The sequence below is a fragment of the Agelaius phoeniceus genome, chromosome 6 (assembly GCF_051311805.1).
Source record: "Agelaius phoeniceus isolate bAgePho1 chromosome 6, bAgePho1.hap1, whole genome shotgun sequence".
NCBI lineage: Eukaryota > Metazoa > Chordata > Aves > Passeriformes > Icteridae > Agelaius > Agelaius phoeniceus.
Genome location: NC_135270.1, coordinates 58494082 through 58520069, shown reverse-complemented (window position 1 = coordinate 58520069; position 25988 = coordinate 58494082). Strand labels below are relative to the sequence as shown.

The 25988-nt window shown below is 41.8% G+C and overlaps 2 protein-coding genes across 4 annotated transcripts in view; one reads left to right on the top strand and one right to left on the bottom strand.

The window, feature by feature from the left end:
- Nucleotides 1-186: 186 nt before the first annotated feature.
- TRMT5 (tRNA methyltransferase 5) lies at nucleotides 187-6335 on the bottom strand. Of its 3 annotated transcripts, none has more exons than XM_054635255.2 (5): nucleotides 6206-6335; nucleotides 4037-4686; nucleotides 3604-3728; nucleotides 1496-2150; nucleotides 187-474 (listed from the first exon to the last, which is right to left on the bottom strand). In XM_054635255.2, exons 1-5 carry the CDS (start codon nucleotides 6208-6210, stop codon nucleotides 410-412), a joined length of 1500 nt encoding a protein of 499 aa, XP_054491230.2. In that variant the 5' UTR covers nucleotides 6211-6335; the 3' UTR covers nucleotides 187-409. The 3 variants fall into 3 exon arrangements, with proteins under 3 accessions (XP_054491230.2, XP_077036929.1, XP_054491229.2); XM_077180814.1 differs by having other exon boundaries at nucleotides 6213-6279; XM_054635254.2 differs by lacking the exon at nucleotides 6206-6335 and adding an exon at nucleotides 5686-6196.
- Nucleotides 6336-6357: 22 nt separating this feature from the next.
- SLC38A6 (solute carrier family 38 member 6) overlaps nucleotides 6358-25988 on the top strand; it is a 38189-nt gene continuing 18558 nt past the window's right edge. The window contains exons 1-6 of the mRNA XM_054635511.2: nucleotides 6358-6586; nucleotides 7090-7211; nucleotides 7917-7990; nucleotides 12025-12077; nucleotides 14944-14983; nucleotides 24034-24112. Coding sequence (XP_054491486.2) covers nucleotides 6431-6586; nucleotides 7090-7211; nucleotides 7917-7990; nucleotides 12025-12077; nucleotides 14944-14983; nucleotides 24034-24112 — 524 coding nt within the window. The 5' untranslated portion in view covers nucleotides 6358-6430. The remainder of the gene's footprint in view (nucleotides 6587-7089; nucleotides 7212-7916; nucleotides 7991-12024; nucleotides 12078-14943; nucleotides 14984-24033; nucleotides 24113-25988) is intronic.

Sequence of the window (25988 nt, the reverse complement as noted above, 5' to 3'; positions counted from 1 at the left end):
TGAAACCAGAACACATCTGTCAGGGAGAATCCAGGGCAGGGGTTATATCAGTCACCTTCCTAGACCTGACAAGACATAAAAGTCTGTTCTCCCCACAACTTGCACATCAAAATGCTACAGCAGAAAACCACCCCAGGCCCTGCCACTGAGTTAGCACAGGGCATGAAACAACAGAGAGCAGGCAAGTACCAAAACACATTTATTATAAGAGAATAAAGTTTTAAATTTTTGTAGTAGCAATTTCAATTGATCCCACAATGAGAAGAAAAGGTGACTGCAGGAAGCAAGGCTCCCAAGATAGAGCTGCAACTCAATGGGAACACAGCTCTGTTCCTCATAACTCAAGGGGTAAAACAGAGACATCCAAATATCCCTACACAAACTAAGGTAGTCACCATAGCTCTGATCTTCAACTCAATGCCTTCTCTTCTGAACAATCTTGGCTGGTACAGAGACGTTTTGAGGCTGGTTTTGCTGGAAAAGGTTAGAAAAAGTAAGTTATTTAATGTACAGTAAACAGACTGACCTACCACAAGCTCTGGAAAAGGGAGCTCTGTTAAGGGATTTAACAGGAAGAGATGAGAGTTAAAATCAGGTTTAACAGTCACAAATGAAAACTCTTAGAGCAATAATGGGGGGTCTTTACTGAAAGCCAAAAAAGACTTTGCAAAAACCTGTACGGAACTGCATTTTGACCTACATTTCAGTGCAACCTGACAACAGCATAAAAGTAAGTTTCATGGCATTAAAGCTTTATAAAAACCTCCTTTCCTCCAGTTCATGTAACTGCAGATGGGAACCTCCCTCTGCTCCCTTTGTCATGTAGTGCAAAGCCCAGGATCATTGAAACCAACCAGTTTCTTAAATGAACAATTATAAACAAAAAACCCCCCACAAAACAACCAAGTTCAGCACTGAAGATCTCCAAGGATATCTATGTCTCAGTTAAACTCAATCAGGTACAGAACCTGATTCTGCTGATGTGGTGGCTCCAGACCTCACTGAGTCTGTATGAGCATAAGGAGAAGGTCAGAGCTGGGAGCAGTCCCTTGGGAGTGCACTGATCTGGGCAAAAACACAGCTCCAGTTCAGAAGGACTGAGCTAACAGGGACGTGAGCTTGGCATTAGATCACAGAGCCACTGAATATCCTGCACTGGAAGGGCCCACGAGGATCACTGAGTCCCCATCCTCCCTCAGCCCCAGCCTGAGGCATAAAGGTCTGGTTTATGGCCTGTGGGGTGATCCTGTCCAGTCCACCATTTTCCTGGGGAGCTCATGCTGGGATCAGAGGAGCAGGCTGCTGTGAGCAAAGCAGGGAAAGCCCTGCAGCTGCTGCACACGTGCAGGCGCTGGGTCCTGCCGGCCACCTCTGCGCTCAGCGCCGCAGCCACGCCGCTGTCACACACCCGGAGCGGCCCACGGGGCTGAGCAGGTGGGACCAGCCTGAGGTGCAGCCTGAAATCCCAGTGCCACCTGGGAGGTTTGCTCCTTACCTTCATCAGGGCAGGGCCTCTTGTAGAGCACGTCTGCTGGGATCTGGAAACTGAGGCACAGCATCTCCTTGTTGGGCGCCACATTCCTGACCAGGAACGTGGAGCAGCGCCCAGCCAAGGAGGTTCCCAGCACGGCTTCCGCTCTCTCCTGAATGTCTCTGGCTGGGTCACTGTGTTTGGAGAACCCATAGCAGTGCACAGTGGGGAGGCCAGCAGGGCTGCAGGGCTCCCCCACCAAGAGATGCCTGAACACATCCAGGAACTCCACAGCCAGAGCTGGCAGATTCATCACTATGTGGAACGCCCTTCTGTGCTCCTCCCCCAGGAGCGGGAGCTCTTTGCTGAGCTCCTCCCTCACCGGCCCCTGCAGGAAGGCCCTGCCGTCCATGTTGAACACCTTCACCCTGGTGTGCACTTTGTTGAGCTGGCAGTTGTGCAGCAGCCAGGTGTAGGAGTCAGGGTTGAGGTCGTTGGCAAACACCCGGCACCTCCTCTTGGCGGCCGGGATGGCGAAAGGGCCGATGCCAGCGAAGACATCGAAGAGAACATCGCCGGCCCTGAGCAGCCCCACGATGCGGCTGTGCTCCGTGGACAGGCGAGGGTTCCAGTACACCTTGGAGAAGTCCAGCTCGTAGGAAATGTTATTTTCTTTGACCTGGAAGTCCAAAATATTTGGTTAAGCCTCTGTGTTCAAATGGCAGGCAGATTTAAGCATTATCGCTAATTAAGAAAATTAAAAACCAAGGTGCCTATTGAAAGGTAACAGGTACATCAGCATTGTCCCACTGGTAGCATATGTGAATCTTAAATAAACAGATCAGCTAAGCAATCAAATAAACAGATTTTAAATCTTTAACAGATAACTCATCAGAAACAGCCATGTCCCCAGTGTCAATCCTGATAGCTGGCTTTATACAGGTCTCCATCACCAGGTGGAAATAAAGCAGCAACTTAAAATGACCCTACAAAAATCTAAGGGTTTTCAAGAGCTTTGTGGCTGGCTGACAGCTCCTTTATTGAAAGCAGACCTTGGAAAGATGCCTCAAGCCCTCCTTTGTGAAGTGCACACAGTAAATAAGTGTCTGAGAATGATAGGCCCAAGAACAGGAACCGTCAGCCAAATTCAAAGCCACTGGGAGCCAGTTCTGAGCTTGAGTAATACTGTATTTCATCTCCCAAGGTGACAGAGTCTGGAAGCTGATCCAAACCCAAGCTTTGGGATGACCACTATCTCAAGAACAGACCTGGAAAGGAACAGTATTTATTCAGATGAGAATGGGATGCAAGCTAATACTCTCTTTGCACCAGCATGTGGAATTGTCTGATTCCAAAGTAACTTGGGATCCAGATCTCCACACTGTTTGCTTTGCCAGCAAGAAACACCCTGAAGTGTCTCTGCACTCCTGGATGCAGCTCCACGGTGTGCCAGGTGTGTGGTGACACCATCTGCACAACATTCAATTGTCACTGCTGCCTTGACAATCCAATGGCTTTCTCTCTGCATGAACAGGATGTTCCATCAAGCTATTCAACTTTTACTTGGTAATCTCATGTTTTCTCCTTTCAAAGTATAAAGCTGCTAACAGATAAGAGAAAATATTTTTGTGGAAGCAGTGGCCAAGTTTCCATTTACAGACAAGAAACCCTATGTGAAGAACACTTGGCAGTTACACAGTGATTGCACCTGATAAATGTCAGAGCAGAGGAGACAGGAGATTTGTCTTGCTGCTGACAGGAGAGGAAAAAGGCAAAGGCAAAACGTTGCCTAAGTTGCAAAGTTGGTGAGATAGAAATTTCTGTACCAGCCACTGTACAAGGCTTGGTGAAATCAGGAAACTGGATTTTCTTAGATCAAATCCACATCACTAAATCTAGGCTGTGAACTTGGAAGAACACATGCCTTCCTGATCCCTGTGGCTGAGTTTGCCCTTGGCAGACCAGGACAAAGCATGCAGCAGTAACAGCCAACCCTTAGGCTCAGACAGGTGTCAGGAAGGGCACTGTGCACAGGAATGGTCTCAGCAGCATCCCTGCATCACACCTCTGCTGAAGATTCCTTTGGGTTTTAGCACATTAAATTGAAAATACCAGGGGGAAAAGGCCTGTACCTTGGTCACCAGGTTGCTCTCTCCAGCAAGCACTTCCATCTCAAAATTCCTGTATGTGCTGTCGATAATATTGGTTTTATTCACTACACAGGTGACTCCTGGGTTCTTGTCCATTATAACCTGGCCTGAAAGAGAGGGTGGGAGATAATTATGGTTAAGGACCAAGACCTTTCAATGTTCTACAACAGCCACAACAAACCTGCTGTTTACAGCTAAATTAACAAAAGTAAGTGTGTGTTGGAACAACCTCCCTGTAATGACTCAGGGCTGCAGCTGTGCCCTGTCCAAGGCACACACTTCAGCTCAGTGCAGTGAGAGCATCACACTGTGAGAACTGTGCCCCTCAGTAACGTTTTAACAATATACAAACAGTAACGTTTTAACAATATACAAATGACACAAAAACCTTCCTGAGAGGAGCTGCTGCACCTACCAATCAGGTGTCTGTAGGGCAGCTGGTGATCCCTGAGATTCAGGTGAGCAATGTGGCCAACACGGCTGAAGCCAGAGGTGACCTCCTGGCCCTCGGGGAGGACGGCCCGCAGGATCTCCTCCGACTTGAAATTCTCGTAGCTCAGCTCCAGCTGGTACTTGCACACCTCAGGAGGGACACTGAGCTGTTTCAGGACCTGCTGCTCTGCCTCTCCCAATGAGAATTCCGGTACTTTATGAGGATCCAGGATAACAAATCTGCTGCCCTCATCCTCTGGGTCCTCCACCACCCGCTTGAGGCCGGGGCGCTGCAGTACTGATTGTTTCAGGGACTTCAGCACACTGTGCACAATTTCTTTCTTGACTTTAAGAGCTGGAACAACCAGAGTCCTTTTGAAAGCCTCTCTGTTGAGCAGTGTCATCCCACGCACTCCAGGATGTGGCAAATACAGTTCTGGATTAGTTTTATCCTCCACAGTTTCGGGCATTGTGAACAAAGTGTTTTTTTTAACTACTACAAAGAGCCCAGGTATTGTGCCAGAATGTTGTGCCAACAGCATCCAAACTGCTGGAAATGATGTATTTGATGCAGCTGTTCTAAAATGATTAGTTTTCAGTAGTCTGGCACAGTATCCCAATCTCCACAAAGTCCTAGAAGAGAAATTATTCATTTTATAGACGTTATGTAATCATTCCATTTAAAAGGCTGCAAATCACATGGATTTGCTGTTCTCTTAAACCAGAATTTCCATCTGTACCAAACAATCCACAATAGTTTAGTAAAGCTCTTTATTATGAAATATATGCTGCAAATTTGTTATTTTGCAAATGTACTTTTAGACTCAAATGTTAACTGACTTCAGGCGGCGAGATAATCCCCTCCTGCCAAAAAACAATGACCTCTCTTTGTTCTAATAAATGTGATATTAATCTCAGTAAGCCAAATGGAAATATTTCTACTGTCTTGATCCTACTCCTGTTGGATCCCTCCTGTGTCTGGTAAAATTCATTACCAAGCAGTGGTTGCTAGAAAACAGTTATTAGCAACAGTGGTCATGATCACTCTGGTGATTTCTGCCTCCCATGCCCCAGTGTGAGAGGTTCCATGCTCTGTAACATCTTTGCTCCATGAGGTGCATGCCAGAAAGGTCATTAATTAAATGCAGTGTCCCCCATAGGGTCCAGAGGAGCGTCAGTAATGTCTGTTCCTGCCACTGAGCCCCAATTCATGCATGGTATGGAAACTTGAAAAGTGGCTTCACACTTCTCTAAATGGTTTCCTCCACTAGAGACAGACCAAAAGGGCCAAATTTTCTGCCTTGGCACTGGCTGCTCCAAGGCAGGAGCCAGTGGTTTAGGTGGTGCTGGAGGCTGGCATTCCTCCTGACTTTTTTACAAGCTTGTTTTGAGAGAGAGGCTCTGCAGGGAAATTGGTTCTCCTGCCTGCCTCCCCCAGCCCTGTTACCTCTCCAGGGTCACAACAGGCTGTGTGCTCTGTCCTTCACTTTGCTGTGCCCAAACCCTGCCAAGGCTGCTCCTGCCTCCCATCCTGACCCGCCCCTCTCCGTACACGTCCCAGGCCACCCCTTTCCCTGAGCCAGGCTTTTGGCAGAGCACACCTCCTTCCGAAAGGCACACGGCATTGCTCACCCTGTGCACAGGAGAAATCCCTCATCCAGAGGCCTCAGCATCCCCGTGCTTCTCCTGGGGGTGGAAACGGGTGGTGGGGGTCTCAGAACTAGAGAATGGAATTGGCTGGAAAGGATTTCTGGGATCATCGAGCACCCACCACCATGGCACGGGGTGCCTCGCCCCATCTTTCCTTAACCACCTCCAGGACAGTGACTCCCCCACTTTGCTGGACATCGTTCCCATGCCTGATCACCTCTTCTGTGACCAAATTCTTTCTAATGTCCAAACGAAGCCTTCCCTGACGCAACCTGCAGCCATGTCCTCTCATCCTGCGCTTCTCGGTACTGCATTAAACCCACAAGACAGAGCCGCCCGCAACGCTGGATCCGGCTGGAGGCCACTGCCGCCACCTTCCCAAGGCACCCATGGAGAGACACCACCCCTTCCCTCAGCGCCAGGATCCGCGATTATCCCGTTCTCCCCTCAAGGAATGTTCTCCCCTCAGGGAATTCTGTCCCCGCGCCGCCCCCGCCCTCACCTCATACCGGGCCCGCGCGCCGCGCGCGCGCGTCATCGCCGCTGCGCCGGGATGGGCGGGGGCGAGCGGTGACCACGCCCACAATTCCACGCCCCTCCATATCCCCTCAGCGGGGCGGGCACGGCCCCGCCCCTCGCCCCTGACCACGCCCATCTCAGGGCCACACCCGCGGTTGGCCCCGCCCCCGGCGCTCCCCTCAGAGGCGCTCGGCGGGCGCGGGGGGCGATGGCGGCGGCGCCGCCTTGGGGGTCCGGGCGGGTCCGGCCCCTGCCCGCCCGCGGCTGGTACCTGTCCGCCCGTGAGCGGCCGGAGGAGGACGACGAGGAGGAGGAGGAGGAGCGGGAGACCGCCCCGCTGCTGCCGCCGCCGCCGCCGGGCAGCGTGCGTGTGAGGGGCGGCGGGGAGGGAGCGCCTTGAGGGGGCTGCGCTGGGCGCTGAGGGGACGCTCGGGGAGCGCGGGTTCAAAGGGCGGCGAGACGGGGCTGTGAGGGGCGGTGACAGCGCCGGGGACGGGAGAATCACCTGGATGGGGAGGGGGGGATCAGCCTCTGGTCCCGTGGCTGCTCCTGATCCCTTCGCTTCCCTGGCTGCTGAGCGCTGGGAGCGCTGCCCGGGCCCTGCTGGAGCACGCAGGGACAGCCTGATCCCAGCCCTGAATCCTGCTCTGCTCGTTTTGCGCTCTGCCCCCGCTGTGCTCGAACCTTGTGGGCGTCTTGGGATGCTCACGGCATCGTGTGTGCACAAGGATTTGCGTTTCAGAATGAGAAGTGAGATTTTAGATTAAAGAAGAAGTTGGCTGTTGCCTCCTCCCTTGAATTTCATTTTAGGAAAGATCAAAAGAGTTCTTTCACTAACTGTACTTTTTTTTTCTGTCCTTTTCACAGAGTTCTTCAAGTCATGGTTCTTCCTTTGCTTTCTCAGTGTTTAACTTAATGAATGCAATCATGGGCAGTGGGATACTTGGCTTATCCTATGCCATGGCCAACACAGGAATCATGGGGTTTAGGTAAGTTTTCAGTTTTTACATATACTCGTTTTTAAGCTCCCCTTGTAGGTTTGAATTGAACAAAAAAAAAATTACTGAGACTCCTTTGCAAATCTGAGGAAGAAATAAATAGCTTGTGCCTTTCAGAATTGTAGATTAAGATCTTCCCCTTTTTGATTTAGTCATTCAGATCTGACCTAATCTAAGTCCTACCCAGATGTTGCATTAAATTGCCACAGGGTGGCAATTTCTTGGCCATTACTCCTGGTAGATTGATATTTTCCTTTCAAAACTCTGATTTCCTTTAGCTCCAGGAACGGGCCTTGTGGAATAGGATGGATGTGTGGCTGAAAACTCTGAATCAACTCGTGCTTTTGTTTGCACTTTTGCTTGTTGCAAATGTTGACCTGTGGGTGATGGGGCCAAAGTCACTGGAATTGTCACTTTGTCCATTTCCTAAGCATTGGTCTATCTTCACTGGGGGATGTGTGTTTGTGTGTATGTGCACACACAAACTCCCATGGTTATGGCCATCCTGTAATCCACACATCAGGGCAACTTGGCAAGTATTGGGAAGATCAGAGACCACGTGAACCACAGTCAGCAGATAAAAGCCATAAAATGAGGAAATCCTGTAGCTTAGTTCTTGCAAGAGTAGCATTCTTAAAGCTCGAAAGTGCATTGTGCTGTAAAAGTGCTTAATTGTGAATATTTTGTGGTTTTTAGTATCTTGCTGCTGATTGTTGCCAGCCTTGCTTCTTACTCTGTGTTTCTCCTGCTCAGTATGTGCACTCAGACTGGTAAGTGCCAAGGATTTATCTAACAGTGAGCTCTGAAATATTTCATCAGTTTTATCACAGAGACATGACCCACTATAAAGATTGCAGTTAACAGTGGTGTCTGATTGTCTGACCTTGAATTATTTAATGTTTTAACAATTAATATCTGCCATTTAAAAACAGGATTTTGAGTCTTTTTATGCAAAGCTGATGCCAAACTAACTGGTTTCTAATTTTTTAAATTTTTTTTTTTTTCCAAATACCTCTCTTATATTTCCAGAGAGATCCTGCATTTCTGCAGCAAAATTACTTTGGTGCTGGCTGAACCTCACTAATCAGTGTGTGCTTTTGCTTTCAGTGAATGCTTAAGAGCAATAAAGGAGCAGCTTTTCATTCTCCTAGGAGTAGTGCATGTTTTTGTCCATGGTTTGGAATGGGTACCATTCAGGCTTTTCAATCATATTGGATTATCATTATTCTCCTGGTGCTTTATAGATGCAGCTTATGGAGCATTTTTGCTGCTGAATGGGAAGTCATGGTGCAGCCCTTGGAAAGTGCACTGCTTTGAGACACTTCAAACAATCCATTCTAGTACCTGCACTCAAATCTGCTCCTGTTTTAATTCCTGCTTCTTTGAATTGCTACTGAAACAACTGAGTCTTTCCTTGACTTCTGCTACACAAAGATCATGTTACAGCAGGAAGTTTCCCTGCTTATTGCTTCCCTCTCATCTGTTTTCCTCTCTTTTTAAAGGTGGTGGGAGAAAGCTTCTGCCTCTTCCCTCCTTGGCTTTGTTTTCTTTAGCTGCCTTTGGTCTCTCAGATGATTGCTTCCTGATTCTTCTCAGATCTGCTGCTCCTGTCCCCACCTGTTGAGTGACCTTCTTCATACATTCTTAAAAAACACCCCTCAGAGGTAGGGTTGCTTTTCTGCTTGGTATTGTTGGCTGCTTGATGATTTGGGATTAAGGGTTTGGTAATTTTTTTCTCCTTTTGGAGTGCTATTTATTAGAAAGGAGTCAGAACCTGAAACATGAAGCTAGATAGGTACATGAGAAGCAAAAAAAAAAGGAGATTCAGGTAATTTTAGTGGCCTTTTAACCTCTTCCTTCAGGCTGAAAAGCTCTGTATTTTATGGGCATTAAGTGGCATTAAGCTGTTGTCTAGTAAAAAAAAAAAAGATTCTTTCAAAAGAATTATGATGAGGAGGGAAACCAAGGATTTAAGTTTATTGAAGTAAGAATAGTTTGGATGTTCTGAGCTCAGAGGCCTAACGTGCAAGAAGGGTTGAACTCCTCAGTTCTTGTCCAAAGGCAAGAGTTCACCTCAGGAAAGCATTTTTGAAATTCATGCAGCTGAAGTGTCAGGGTGAAGAATTCCTCCAGTCTGAAAATAAGAATTAGTTATCACCTAATGCTGGCAGGTAGGACTTGCACCAGATTTATGTCTGGATAACTTTGCTGGATTTATGACCTTTTGTGTTTTGATTTTTAAAAATAAGATTTGAGATTATATTGCCTATAATTCCTGTCAGCTATTAAAGTAATTAAATGTTAGCTAGCATTCCAAGTTTTTCCTTGGAACACTGTCTTTAAAAAGTGGGAAATACAACCTTTGTACCTCGACAAAGCAAAATCTCTGTAGGTGTTTGATTCCAAACTACTTAATCAAACTTTTTCTTTTAAAAATCTATATTCATTTGTAAACAATTACAAATTACAGTGGATTAAGTTTAATACTCCAATTACAGTGTTGGAGTATTAAACTTAATCCATGGGAAAAATTGGAAGGAAATTTTAGTAGTTTCATATTAAAAACAAGCTAGAAAAAATTGAAAGGTGGTGAAGAGAAACCATTGAAAGTGTTTGTAAACTATTATTTAGGAAAGAGGTGACCTATAAAACACCTCCTGAAAAGAAAGCACTAATGCTAATTCCATTTCAAACAGAGGCCAGGATTTATTAAGCACAAGCATTTTAGTTGCAGTTCAAAAATAAAGAAGTGTCTTCAGTTACTCATTTATGTTGGTCTGGACTTTGACAAAATCAAGTGATTTGTGTAGACCAAAAGGCTTAGCAAAAAAAATATTGCCAGGTGTCGAGTGTTGAGTTTAGTTTAGTCAGTGTTTGTCCTGGTGTTAATTCAGTATGACCTGTGTTGTTTTGGGCTGATAAGGGCTGAGATTACTCTGCAAAGCAGAGGAATTGGGAATTGAAGTGGGATGCACTTTGAAGTTTTGTGGCAGTTTTTTTGTTTTCATTTTAGGAGTCAGTCACAAATACTGTTGGTACTGTACTTGCCCCTTCACATTTAAAGGGATAATATCCATGGAGTGTTAATAACATGATAAAAAATAAACTAATCAGATAGAACTTACTTACCTTTATATAAATTGCACTAAATATTTTGTTCCATATATTCTTGAAATTACAGAAGTAATGTGATCAAGTAGTAGGGCTTCCCAGTGTTTACAGGACTAAACTGATTACAGAAAATACTCTAAGGTTTCATATTGCTCTTTTGGAATTGTGTGGAAAATTTTGTTCTCTTTGCTCATAACTCCTCATACATGTGTGCTGTATATTAATTACCATGTGGTAAAAACAACTTGCTCTTAAATATGTTTACTATTTTACTGATTTTTTTTAAATGGCTATCTAAAATGCTTTTTTTTAGTAGTTTAGTAGTGATTAGCTCCTTTTAAATGGAAATTAGGAAAAACACAAGGTAAAGTCTAGTAAGAAATATTTTTTGTTGAATGATATTTGTTAGAGTCAGTTCCAGGTTTATGCTGAGCACTGAATCTGACTCATTTAGTTTTGTTATTTCATTTATATTGTGAGAATGTGTTGGAGTCTTTAGTAGAGCAGAATGGGATACACTGCTCCTTGAGAAAACCATATGAGAAAATTCATGAAGTTCTGTTGGGGTTGGTTTCTGTTTGTTTTTGTTCTGTTCCCCTCTGGGCACTGCTGTGATTGTGTGCAGAATTTCAGTGAAATAAAACCAGCTAAGCTTGGGCAGGTGTGAGCTCCAGTGCTGCCACCTGATCTGGGTGAGGTGCCTGTGGCTCCCCTGCCTGTGTCATTTACAGGGGATGGGGCTCCTCCCAGGTGTGAAAAGCTCACCCTGCACAGCTCAATTAAACTGTGACAGCAGCAGTGTTGTACCAAACAGAACCAAGGAAGAGAAACCAACCACAGAATTATGAGGGTTTGAGAGTAATTGTACCCTCTGAAGCATTCACAGGTGTTTTATTATATCCCAAGAAATGAGTGGTGTTTCTCAGAAAACTTGCATCTTTTTGATACTGCTTGAATTTCTAGTAACAAAATACACAGTAACAATGAGAGGCTTTACTAGAACATCCTTCTCTCTGAGAAGGGATTGTTTTGAGTTAGAATAGAAGTGAGCTTCAGCTAAAACCCAGCAGAATTATACAGGAAACCACAGGCTGTTTTCATGTAATTATGTAAGTGGGGTGCAGGTAAGGGCAGGATTTTTGTTTTGCTCTGGGTTTTCTTTTGGGTTTTTTTAATAAGAGGTTTCAACTAAAGAAAGTGTTTACCTTTAGCTCTCTTGAAAATAGATAAGGCCTAATTCTTAAAAGCTGGAAAGATGGTAATATTTATATTTGTAGAAAGATGAAAATGTATCCTCTGTTGTCATCCTAATTTAAAAAAACCTGCTGTTTTAAGAAATAAAATACAGACATATCTTATATCTAATTGCTAATGCTAATTTCATAATCCTTCACCCACAAAGAAAATCTTTGGGAGAAGGCAATTTGCTATTAATGTACTAGTATTATATTTTAAATACTGAAACTGCAAATACTAAATTGAGTTTCTGAAGAGTCTCTGAATGTTTGAGAATAAAGCTGTGTTTTTTAGCAGGAGTAAAGGTGAAAATAAAAGCTATTTTGTAAGTAAAAAATGCTATGAAATATTCTTTTAATTCTGAATTTTATTAATTTAAAAAGGGCCAAAAATAGCGCTTTCAATCTTTTCAAGTTCGAGATATTTTAGCTCTTTTCTTTTTTTCCCTTACCAACAGCTGTCACTTCTTATGAAGACCTTGGCCTTTTTGCATTTGGATCAACTGGAAGGGTGAGTATTCATTTTTACCTGTTTTTCTTCTTGGTCTCATGCTTCTGATATGCAAATGTTCTTTGCATAATAAAGAAATATAAATGAAATTAATAGTATATTGCTAACACCATAGTATGCTGAGAAATCCATGACAGCCTGAAGCTTTTCACTTGGTTTCAGTTTGTGGGTCTGCTCTGTGGAAGCCCAACTTCAGCTCAATTTGCACTCCTGAAATGCAAGATTTTGTGGTGCTTTCCTGTCAGAGTGTTCACTTTCAGTTGTCTGTACAAATCTGCTCACTGGCATTGTTGCTCAGGGTTCAGATTTGATACAGTCCTGCCTCTGTTGTAAAAGTGTTAAGGGACAGGAAAGTGATGGATTTGCTGTTTGTGTTTCATCATTTTATAGGGTCTGAGATAAGGGATGGCTTTTCAAGTAATTTCCACTATAGGAACAGCTAAGAGTACATAGGATGCATGTTACTGCTTTCCTTTTGTTTAATAAGCTCTTCACGTGAATGTTTCTTACTTGTTTGATCTCATAATTATAAAAAGCCCACCAAACCAACAAACAAAAGCAACCAAACAAAACCACCATTTCTGATACATACATATACAACATAACCATTTCTGATACAAGAGTAATGAAAATGTTAACTGTTGTTTTTTTGCTAGTGTGCTCTGAATCTCTTTCCCAATAGTAATGTTGCTGCCAGTGAATACTGCACATTTAATGGTATGAATTCTATGCTCTGTGTTCCAGTTATACCTTACTGAAAACAGATTTTTTTACCACATGAGCGGGATTTTAATGTTGTACTGAAACAGTGCAAACTTTTTAAAATTAATTTGCCTTAACAGGCTAGAGACTGCTTTCTTTTATCTGAATGTCAGTGAGAATTAAGCCTGAGCTATCAGGTGTTTGTAGCTTCCATTAGCATTAATAAGCAGATGAGTGTAGTCTGAGGATCAATATTTATTGACCAAATTAACAAGTGATCAACCTCAAGAGATAATAAACCTTGATAATAGCAAGGAATAAGACATAGTTATTATTTACAGGAGCTGTTCTGTATACATTAACCATGAGCCATTACTTGAAAAAGTCACAGAAATACAGAGCTTAAGAAGAAACTAAAATGTGACTTACCCTGCTTTTGCCCTGAAGCAAGGCTGAGCATGCATAAACCATTCTTGGCAGATGCTTATCTAATCTGTTATTTAAAAGCTGAAGTGAAGCAGATTTCACAACTTCACATCATAGTCAATGTGTGTATTTTTTTTTATTCTTCTTAATATACTCTTTCATTATTTGCAGTTTAATAATCCATGCTGAAAATTATCTGGATTTTTCTTTTCAGCGTGCATGGAGAGCACTGGAATATTTCTGTGATTATTTTATCAAAAGAACAGCTTCCCAACAAAGTTCACCAAGCTTTCCTGGTGAACTGATGTTTTCTGGAGGACTTTTCTTTGTCACTTGAAACATCTTTGATATTTATACACTTTTGTTAAAACTTGCCTGCAAGACAGGCTTTGCTGCTTCTGAGAGTGTTTTCTCAGACTGTTTTCTCTTTGCAATCCAGTAACTCTTTAAGTCATGTATCTGAGGTCTGCTTCCTGAATGCTTTGCTTTTAACTGATCTTGTTGATTTTTTGGCTTTTCTACTTGACCACTACCATTCTGAATTCTCATCTATCCCTGAATAGTTCTCACTTCAGTCAGGCACAGATGACTTTATTTTTATTTTTCCTTTTTTCTCTGCAGCATTGCTTACTTCTCCCTCACACATAGGGGGAGGACCCTGCCAGCCCAGTGCAGAGCCTTGCTTTAATTGGCAGCTCAGTTTGAGTAAACTACTGGTTAACTACTCTTGAACTAGAGCAGTTACTCAAAATGGTGATTTCCTTTCAAATGTATTTTTCTGAGATTTGTAACAATGGAAATATTCTGCCGTTGGAAGATTGCTGATTCTCCCTTTCCAAAGGTGTGAACTGTTTGTTTCCATCTATGGCAAATTCCAAGATATCATTTTTTTTTCCTTCCTTTCCTTGGTGAGATTTGAACTGACTTTGAATTAATGTAAAATCTGAAATAATTTTTTTCAAAAAGCCAATTTTGTACTTCTTCTCATTACTGTAGCTTAATTTTTTTCCAAGTTGACTTAATGGCAGTGCTTATTTAGGAAATGTCCTATATCAAGAAGAGCAGTGGGCAGAAAGAAAACTGAAGCTCATGATAATGGTATTTTACAGCTAAACTCAAAAGAAAACCTTGGAAAAACTTCATAGCCACTTTTAGGTTTTGTTTTTTTTTTAAGTTGGAATTTTTTTTTTTTTTATTCAGACAAGTTTTTTAATAGCCTGTGATCATTTTTGCTTCCATATCAGTCCACTATGAATAATCACAAGTGCTAAGGAAAAGAGTATCTGGTTTACAAGTTTAAAAAAACAATGACATTCTTGACAGTCAGAAATATTCAGGAATAAGGAAGTACATTTGAGCTTGTGCAAATCCCTGCTGTCTGTCAGAGATAAATGATAATTTTCATTTGTATTCACCTGATATCAGTTAGAATGCATTTTTGTTTTCAGTGATTTAAAAACCTTCTCTTGTGCACAACAGGCTTCACTGTATAATGACTCTTGCTTTGTCTCTGAATAAAAATGTGATATTTTCAGGAAGGATTTTTGTCCCCATGTTCATTGCTGGTTTCCATGTGTTAAACTCCTCACTAAGGAGAAGATTCCCTTCCTTTTGGGACTTGTTATCACTGCTACATCTGGTGTGTTTAAGATAATACACATGTGGTTTATGCCTGCTCTAGACATATGATTTTAGTTATTCTTCTTACCCTTTCTAAAGAAATCCATTTTTTTTATAGGTCCTTGTTGCAACTACAATAATTATCCAGAATATTGGAGGTAAGAGACTTCATATGCTCAATATTAAATCTGTGACAGGCTTCAAAGCTCCACCAGCACCAAAGGCAATAATTAAAGTGTTTTTAAGAAACTCATTAAAAGGACAGAAAACTTAAGAGGCTTTTGTGATGGTGCTGAGCAGAAGGGCTGTAGTTGTGGGATAGATGGGGGAATTTTGGGGGTTGGATTCTCTGCCTGTTGCTGCATGCCAGGATGTGGAGCACATCCCTTAGAGCTGCCCTGCTCATTGAAAGGAGCTCAGGCAGCAGCATCTCCTCTCTGCTCTTCTGTACATTGGGATCTGGTAGCTGCATTTTATCAGATAATGTGGTTTGGGTTTTGCTGTTGGAACCTGCTTGTGCATTTTAGTGATTTGTGCAGCAAGTGAATGTTTACTTAGCTATGATGCTTCATATGTTTTGCATTAATGGGAGCTTTCTTTTTTTAGCTCAATAACTTGTTTTTTTGGGGGAATTTATCTCCCTGACTTACATCATGTGGGCTGTCTCCTTCCAGTGTGTGTTATTTTGTCTTCCTTGGTACATGACATAACAAAATAACACTCCCTGGTTTTGTATTTGAACTCTTCCTCAGGTATGCTCACATACTTGATAGTCACTAAGTATTTAGAAATTATTTGTCTGAAAGTAGAACAGTTTGAAGTCTAATAGAACAGTTTTAATTTTTCTTTTGTTGTAAATGTTTTGGATGCTTTCTTTTAAATGAGGGAATTATCTGAAAGCTCCCTCCTCTGTTTCCTACCACCATGGGATACCCACGTTCACATACATCAACAGAAGGAAACAGCATTCCAGTGCTGTTCTTTCCTTTAGGATGACCTGGCAAGTCCAGATAATTCAATGATTGCTGGTTTTTGTCACTGTCTAAGCACCTAGAACTAGACAAAGTAACTGTGTTTTCATTATAAACTTGGAATATTTTCTTATACTAAAAGTTCCAGTATAATAAAAGCTGCCCAAATGAAATGGCTGTAAAAATTCAAGCATTAATTTTAGACAGGAGTGACCATAGCAATTCCAAGATTAAGGACTGTTTATTCATACAGGTTTTAGAGGATGTTCTGTAGCAATGAACAAATCTTTTCATTTCCTTTCCTGTTTGAGTGCACCTCTAAATAAACAGTACAAGAGAAGGAGGGATACACAGAGCAGGTTCTGGAGATTCTGGGATCATGTACAAGACTGCTGTCAAAGGAAACATGACTCTCATTTCTTCCTCATCACAGTTCATATCTTCCTCTGTGCCATTTTTAATAAAATTCAGCTCAGTAACTCCAGAGCCCTAAGCCAGTGCATGCTGCAGTGCAAGTCCCCCATGTCAGGACCAGCTCTGAAGGTGACTGTGCTGCTGCAGGCTGCTAAAAAAAATAACATATGAAAAGTTCTCTTCTCACACAGCTTTGACTCCCAAAGAACTGCATGGAAAGAAAATAATTTTTCTTGTCTTTCTGGTCCTTCTGCAGATTTTACATGGCAGAACTGTGGAGTGTAGTTTGTCCTGACTGGGATCCATGCTGGGGTTAAGTGTAAAACCTGGGCTCTGCCTGTCCTGCTGGTTTGCTGTGTTCCCCTCTTTCTGTTTGTCTGTCTGGCTGAAGGAACCAGGGGCACAGTGCCTGTTGGGCAGACATCCAGACTCTGTCAACATCTTTGATTTCAGAGGAAGGCTAAAAATAAAATTGTTTTGTGTTACCTCTTCCATCATCAGACCTGGGTGCGTTGCATCACATGCTATCTTATTTCAGAAGTGATTAGAGAGCATGAGATAATGAAAGATGGCTTGTGATTAAGCAACTTTACCAGGGTTATTGTCACTATCTGCATCTAGTCTGGGCTTTTTTTAAAGTTTGCCCTGATCCCTTCTAAAAATAGCCTGAGTGCAGAAGTGAGTTACATTAATTTGTGGTGGAGAAAGCACTTTAGTAATAATTTTAATGGTTAGGCTTTCCAATTTGTCATCTTTGTGTGTTTTTAAAAGAAAGCTTCATGTGCAAGTTTGAATCTGACATTCTAATTGCATATACTCAGGGATTTGTGCAGATAGGGGAATTGATTTTTTCTATTACCAGGATACCCTTTTTGTACAGCTGCAGGAAAGCACTGATTGGTCAAATTAAGGTTCAAATTTTCAAGTACATTGTTTGGAATTTTAACAGGCATCCCTGACATGAGCATTCAACTTTTCTTGCAGATTTTAATTGTCCCTTGGAAGGCATTTAATTAATCCACATAACACAAATCAAATCTATTAAAGTACCAAGATTAACTAAGGATGCACCAGGATACTGAGTTGACTTTTCAATATCCAAATGTAAATTAGAATCATTTTAATACCCTAACTCAAAAGAGTATAGAATATGAGCTTAGTGACTAAACTTGGAGAACATTTGCCTTGCTTTCCTTATAATGAGTATGTTCTTGTAATATAGGTATTTGTTAATGAGGGTATACAAAAGATTGAATGGGATGGCCAGTGCTACTGATTTTTACATTCCATTTCTCAGTTTTTTGACCCAATCCAGCAGCCCTTTAATGCAAACAGTCACGTGGACTGCCTTGTTCCTGACAGGGCTGCTTGGTGTGTGGGTGCAAAGAGCACATGGCAAAGGGAACTGTCAAACTGCACTTCCCAGGCTGCTCAGGTTTGTTCATCTGCTCCTCCCAACCCTTTCCTGTCACACACATCTTCCTCTGCAGTGATCTTCCCTATGGCCATTTCTCACCTGCTGGGATGAAGAGGCTCTTGAAGGCTCCCAGATGGTGTCAGGTGCCCTCAGAGAAGGGAGAGAGCCCTTGAGGAATTGCAGGCCTGGAGGCACACAGGGAAGGAGGGAGGCTGCTGTGGAAATGCTGAGTTCCATGGCTCTGCTGGCTCCTCATGTCATCCTTCCCAGGAGCAGCTGGAGTTGGATGCATTCCCTGCTATTGTTTAATGGTGTTGTGCTTCTAGGAAGTGATGGATGGGGCACAGTGGGCCAGAGCTGTGGCTGGCAATCACACAGCCCTTCCCTCTCCCCACCAGGGGAGTTTTGGGAGATTCATAGGTGCTTTCTGAAGCAGAGGAGGAAGGAGGACAGCAATTTCTCCTTCTACAATTGTCCTTGCTGTGGATGTGGCTGAAAAGGAGGACAGTCCACAGCCATGTACCCAAGAGAAAATCTGTAGGACTCCTAAAGCATGCAAAATAAAGTTAGAGAAGGGCTGATTTTTAGCAAGGCTGGTGGAAAAATGGAGACAAACACAATAAAGTATTGCACAAGAGCAGCTCTCAGCCCGTTGCCAGCACTAACAAATGCCAGCACTGACCTTAGCAGGAAGCATGTGGAGTTCTGCAGCTTTTGTGCTTCCCAGGCTGGGGCTGCCATCAGCTGAAGGTCACTGCTGCTGAGATATGGCCTGGTGGCTGTGATGCACACAGACATCAGTCCAGACTGCTGAGAACAGGAGTTTAATAATTTAAATTTATTAACAGTACCACCATGTAGCTTAGGTGGTCTCTGTGAGGATTTTTGCAATATATATTTTATTCAGTTTCTTCAGATAACCTGCCTTGGCTTGTCCCCAAGTTGCCATTGCAGTCATTCTTTGGAACTAAACTTTCCAGACAGCTATCTTACTTTTACAAATGATTATTTGCTTTCTTACATAAATACAGTTTAATTCAATATACTTTCTATAACTGGTGCTTTTTGATTTTTTGTTTCCACATGTCCTCAAAGGTACACACTTATCTTCTTTGTAAGAATCAGTGATGAGGGAAAAGCTCGTTCTGTGTGCCTGGAGTGATTTTTATCCTCAGCACTGCCTGAATGCTGCAGGCAGTGACTGGGAGCAACAAGATTCATTCCAGTGGGTGATGCTGCCCTGTAGATTTTATGGCCTGTTAATACAGCCAAGGTGACAGACAATACACAGAGACCCTGCTGTGCCTGTAAGACACCCTAAATAAGTATTTACAATCGCGTGCTCCGTATTTTTCAAGCTTCCCGGAATCAGTGGAGAGGCGTAGCCGCTGTGCGAAGCAGATATTTCAAAGAAGCAGCACCACCCTCTGCTGGCCTGGGCTGCCTTCCCGGGAGAGCTGCCGGCAGCGCGGCGCCTCGGGAGCCTCCAGCTTCTCCTGCTGCCTTCCACATCCCCTCCCCTTTGTTCTTCTGAGGGAAACAGTGACATATTTAATGTAGCTCCCCGTCCATGTAAATATATATATATTTATATATATATAATCGTGCTTTCTGTGAGTGCCTCAGAGGTGCTGTGCAGAGACTAATAAACCCCTCTTTTTATCATGCTAAGTGGGCATTTATTAATTGCAAATTCTTTTCTTTTTTTTTTCCTCTTCCCCCACCAAGTTCATCCATTCTGCCCTTTGGTTCTAAACGTGTTTGCAAAATTTGTTTCAAATTTAAATAAAGCAAATATTTTTTTCAGACTGAGGGGGTGGATGGGAATAACCTTCGTGCAATCAGTGAGGAATGACAACAATACTCAGAAACTTTGGAGATGAATGAACGGTGCAAATCATGGAGGAATAAAATAAAATGAAATACAGCTTATTTCATGCTGAGACTTGCATCCTTAATACCTTAAGAAATTACTAAGCTTCCTTTAGGTATGGGAAATCTAATTCTGTTTTCAAACAAACTCAAATGTTTGTTTTCACAGCATGCTTTACTTTTGACCTGGAAGCCTAATTATCCTGAGTGATTCAAAGTGAGGATTTCCAGTGCAGAGCTGCCTTAATTAAGGGCAGGTTTGTCAGCTCCTGTACTAATTTAACAATTAATGACCCATGCTCCTGTGTTTTCCTATTGCAGTGAATGGAAGGTTCTTGGAAGGTTTGATCTTGTAAAAAATATTAAGCTTTCTTTAAATAATAGAAAAAAAATTAAATTACAGGAATACCAGCCTGCAGCTGTACTACAGAATGGAATATGTAATGAGCTATGTAGGAAACTTTTCTATTCTTTTAACATAAATGCACACTTATAACTAAGGAAGTTTTACCAAAGTAAATCTGCTGCCTGTGTGTTCCATGTACAATAAGAAGGATTTTTTGTTTGTTTTTTAAGCTTGCCATAGGAAAGTTCCAGACTAATTCAGGTAAAAGCTAAAGATAGAAGGAAAAGGAAGCAGGGGACCAGAAATTCATCAGGATGAGTCTCCATAATAGAAGGACAAGCAAAGAAATTGACAACCTGTTTGAGTTCTTGGAATTTCTCTGTATGAGCAAGGATTACATCTTCTGTCACACACTCCATTCTACATCTGTATTTAAAACCAAAGAAATGATCCCAACATTGTTTTTTAAAGCTTTCACTAAGGACATATTAAAACCAGTAACTCCCTCTCTTCTCCTGGGGGAAGTTTGGAGGGGAGCTTGTTTCCATCTTTGCACAGGGCTTAGAAATGCAAGACATTTGCAAGGCTCTAATACCATCACCTACAGTGGTAGATCAGGAGAATCTAACCAGAAGAGTCAGACCCTTCAATGAAATGATTTAAAGGGATTTATCACCATAAATTCTATGTTTACTTAAAAGTTTATTGTACATTCTGTGATATCCTTGCTGTGGACTTTAGCACTTGGTCTCTTTTTGGGTAGGATAATAAGAAAAAGTTACACTTTTTTCTTTTAACCAAACAGCCACCCACATATTTCAAGTTTGGGCTACCTCAGAAGAGGTATTTTGAGGACTGTTTAAAAAACAACCTTTTCTCCAGCAACTATTTTTTCAGATAGGGGTGCATATGGTCAGTGTTAAACAATATTGGTAGCACAGCACAGACATTCTGAATAATGTATGCATGCTGTGTGTATTTATAGAGTCACAGCTCATGCTGGCACTGCAGGCTGTAGTAATGGAAGTGTAAAGCAATTACTCTAGTTTATATTTTAATAAACTTTTTGGGTTTTTTTCTGTCAGCTAATAGCAAGTTTTCAGATCATGGCAAAGTGATAGGTATTTTAAGAGCAATATTTCTTACTGCTTTCAACACAGTGTAAGTGTACAGAATAATAAACTAATAGAATAATTCTGATTTCTGCTGAGTTCTGGTGAGTCAAGGCGTGTTGAGGAGTTCAGAACTGTTCTCCATCAAGTAGCTCTAGGTGCATACTGAAAATTACCTCAAACTAACATAATACGTGCAAATTCAGAACCTGAAAATTAGGAAGTGACCATGTGAAGGTTGCTCACTTAGTTCTGGTTCAGCCCTTGTGGCTTCCCCCTCTTGCTGCAGCCTCAGACCAGGCCATTGCACAGGGTTTGTTCTGCAGGAAAGCTGGAATAGGTGTCTCATGTCAGTATTTCAGGGTGGAATGGGTGTCTCATGTCAGTATTTCAGGGTAAATCAGAGCACAAGGATGATGTGCTTTTTGTTGTGTTCTCTTGTGTCACAGCTCAGCCTGGGGCTGTGTAATCTCTTCCTTCCATGGCACATCAGGGCTGCCAAGGAGAGCTGAGGTTTCATTTGTACAACACAACCTGAGCCAGGGAACTGAGGTTCAGATTGTTATTTGGGGCAAAGGATACCTGGCTTTTTGTCTGTCACATTTTATGCTCTCAGTTCCTCAAGTAGAAAAAGACTGTCACATTGTTTTAGTTTTTCTTGTTTTAGTTTCATCTTTAAAAAAACAAACCAACCATGTTCTTTGCTCACTCTGTAGTGTGTTGCAGAGTTACACAGTGGTTTGTGTCTTCATGCCAAGTAAAGCTACAAGGAGTTGTTTCTCCTGAGGAGAATTAAAACTGTGTTTGCAAATGAACTAAAAGCAGAATTTGGCTTTTTTAAACTGTATCAAGTATGGGCATGCCGCTCAGATTCATGCACGAGATGTTTAAACAAAAATCAACATCCTGATGCTTAAATTAAATAATTTTTTACCTAGGGTTCCAACATCAGGATATAAATAAAATTATTTAATATCCATTATTCATTTTGTAGTACAAACAAGAGAATATAAAAAATCCTACTATGTGAGATTGTTTCCCATATGCCCAGAGAAAGGAAGAAAGATGCACACAGATGTTCAGCATGCACAATTTTCTTGGTACAGGACTGGCTCCCTCCTTAGGAGTGGAATTCAGTGAAATAGGACTCCTCTCAAAAACAAAGAGTGAGCAACAAAGGAGAAGTGATCCAGTGATTAGCCAGAGGCTAATAGGAATGCAAGGGCAGAGTGACAGATTGCATATTGGAAGAAATCTGATCTGGAAATTAATTTGAAGGTTTCTGCAGTGGAGACTGCAAAAGAACTCGTTTTGAAAGCTTTCTGAAGGACATAAATATATGAAAATTCTGACTTGCTTGTGTATAAAGTATCATACAGGAGAGAAGGCTAATGGGTAAATAAGGTTGAATTGCAATTTAGAAGAATTTTCCTTTCCCTCCTCCCCCAATTAGTTTTTTAAAAAATTAAAATGAAATATGCAGCTGCCTGCAACTTAGCATGAAAAATTGGGTTAATTTACTTACAAATTCTAGTGACTTAGAAATATGCATGCTGTAATTCTCTCTGGTTGAAAATACACTCTGTTGTAGGAGAGTAAATCAGGACAGCAGATAAATACCTCATGCCACACAATCAACAACTACATGTCACTAAATGTACATTAACATGGGGAAAAACCAGAGCTTTTAATTATGAAGAAGTGACTATTATTATTTAGTGACTTACCAAATGGTTTTAATTTAACCTTGTGGTAGGGAGATGTCACTTTGTGTTAATAGAATTCTCTTTCTCTATTGGGACCACCTTACCCTTTCTTCAAAATTTAACAGTAACTGCTATAATACAGCAGTGTATGAGTCCACACATCTTTTCTTTTAAGATTCAAAAGATTCCTTAAATAAAAAATCCCACACAAACTTATTCAAATATCAGCTTATGAAGGTTTGCCTTTTCAAAATGTAATGTTTTAATTTTGAAGCATTAATAAATACACCGTGGTAAAATTCTAAAGAATTACTAAATACAGAACAGTAAAATTTGAGTACAACAGATGAGTTTTTGTCAGGGATTGAATGTAACTAAGCTTTTACTGACACAATACTAAAATGACTTGCTGCTGCAGGATGGAAATTAGTTTCACTTAGGCTTTGATGCTTGTTGAAGCTGTTTGTAAAGCTTGATTTTTTGAGTAATTCTCTGCTGGTTACCTAAAAAAGCAACATGAACAGTATGTGAAGGATTCAGACTAGTATAAATTGGGATTTAAAACCCCTCTATTCATTCCTTTGATCACAGTATTTAGTGAAGGAGAAAAGTGGCACTGTGAAGGAGCTTTTGGATTGCTTTCTGCTGAACAGAATTAGAAAGACTTAATTTCAAGTCAATAATCCTGTAAGAGTAGCTAATAATTTCTCTTCTGCTTTCTCTTCTGCTTCACAGTTCCTGTACAGTTCTGCACTTGATATTATTGTTGGGATTTTGTTGGGTGATGGATTTGTCATGGGAGGCAGGGATGTGTCACTGATAATCCTCTTAGCTCTAAGGACCAAACCTTGGAGTATATAAAAAATCCCTTTCAAGTCCTATACGTGTGTTTGAATTTCTGTCTTGTATTGATTTAGTACAACAGCAATTGAACAACTATGAAAATTGAGTCTTTAAAAAACCCTGTTGTATTGAGAGAAACAAATACTATTTACTCTCATCATGAATAATGTCTCATGAAGAGGAGGGAGGAGTGCTGCAGCCTCACAGTCTGTCTCTAGCCTGTAGGTCTGTATTCCCAGGTAGAAGGGCAAGCCTATATATTACATTATTTTGCCTTTTAGCCCTTTGGATTATGTTTTCCTTGTTTCAGGACTCACAGTGGAAGAGTCTCTTTGGAGGCATTAGCTGACATCAGTGCAGTACTTGCAGCTATTTTTAAAGGAAGTATATGAGAAAATAAATTCTGGATCTGGTGCCGCGGTGTCTCACACGGAGCTGAGATGTTCCAGGCACAGCCCTGCTGGTCCAGCCCTGCTGGCTGAGATGCTGCTGTTCCCCTGCTAAATCTGTCCTGCTTCTGTTTGCAGCCATGTCATCTTATCTGTTAATTGTCAAGTCTGAACTTCCTGGGGCTGTTGCTGGGCTTTTGAGTGGAGCCGAGAGCGGGTAAGGAAAAATGCTTCATGCATTCTGTGTTTGTCTTGAAGAAAAAAGGGGTCCAGCACTGCTGAAAGTGATGGGTGCTGACACTTCTCTGATCTCACAGTTGAATTTAAATAGTCATTTACATGAGTTGTTGGAATATGAAATGTATTTGGCAAGTGCAGGTCATTTGCAGCACACACACACAGAGCGTGATTCTTTCCTCATGGCGATTTCCCATCCTACGACCTTAAAGTCAGTGGCAAAACTCCATCTACAGGAATCTCCTTCCTGTAATGTTGTAAAAGGGGAAGCAGGAAGGTGCTGGGAGGGAGAGGAGAAGAAGCATTTCCACTGCTGTCATGTTATCACTTCACATAATTCAAAATCACAGGACAAAAAATGGCAGGCATTTCTATGGAAATATTTTGTTGTCTTGCTCTAGTAATTGGACTTGGCTTGGGAAAAATGCCAGGTTTCCAGACTTGGTTTATAATTCCTAAACTTGGCTCCCAGTAAATAAGTTATTTTTTGCAGTTGAGCTGTAAAGCTGTTTGTAAGGAGTGTGTCCCTCACATTTCCATTGGAACTGTCACAAGAAATCGAAGGCAAACACTGCAGCTTCAGCACTGAAATATCTTGTTTGAGTTGTTCCATGCTCCTGTCATTCCTTACAGTGTATCTTGGAGTGCCTTACAGCTGTTTTTCCAAACTGCTATTTTCAGATGTTTTGAGCTCAAACCTTGCTCTGGATAGAAATGTGCTGAAATTTTCTCAAGGCTGTGTGATGCTTGTATTATTCCTGAATGTTGTGGGTGAATTTTAAGTGGGAAATCAGTTTGTTAAAAGGTACTTTAGTTGATTTTCTATTTTATCACTTGCAACTTCTGGATTTTATAATGAGTTTGAAAAATTAATTGTGGCTGTAATCTTGCTTTTTGTATTTCTGCCCTCTGGACCCTCACAATTTTAGTAAGGTTTTTTGTCAGTTTTCTCTTTTTATCTAAACTATTACATTTTATGTATAGATGTTATTTTTAGTTTGCTAATGTATCTCTTCCAGCTGTGGTAGTTATCAGCTTTTCATTTGGGTGCTGTAACCTTCTCCTTCAAGCTCATACTTCAAGCTCACTCTTCATACACAGTGGTGTTGAGCTGCTGCTGGATCTGCTGCCTGTATTCCAATCTGTCTAACCCCAAATTTAGCATCTAACATCTCTTACTACTGGTTTTAATTTTATGCAAAGTAAATTCTCTTCCAGCAAAGATACACTTTGAAACAGACAGCTTAAGAAGACTCCTGGTAGGTAGAACCTTGAGGTTCAAGCCTGTGCTGCTCCAAGGGTTGTTCTGTCTGAAAAAGCACTGTGAAAACTTCTTCATTAAGGTGCCTGTGGGATAATGCTCCCAACAGCTTTGTCCAGGTCCTACCTCAGATCTCCTGGATGTGAGCACTCAGGTTACAGTGTTGAGCTGTTTATTACAAACCAGCTGAGCTGTTGCAATCCTCAGTGATCTGTCAGCTCTGCCAGCACCCCTGCTTCTTCCTTAGCTGAACTTGCAGTTGGAGATGGGAGTGAAGTTCAGCTTTGCATTTAGAAAGAGCTGAAACTGTCCACAGGAATCCTGACCACAGCTCCATGCTTAGGTGGTTGCCTGCCTGGTCTCATCCAGTTTCTGCCTCTGTTAATTGGAGTTCTTGCATCATTCAATGTTAATTTAACACAATTTCCCTCCTCTGGTATTTGTTCAAGCAAATTGTTCAAGTGCAGTGATCAAGCACAGGAACATGCACATATGTGTGCCCACATCTATGTTTAATTTCTGTTGCCATATGAATGGCCATGCTAGATCATAATCTTTTGTTTCTGTACATTTTTACTAGCTGACCTTTTAAATG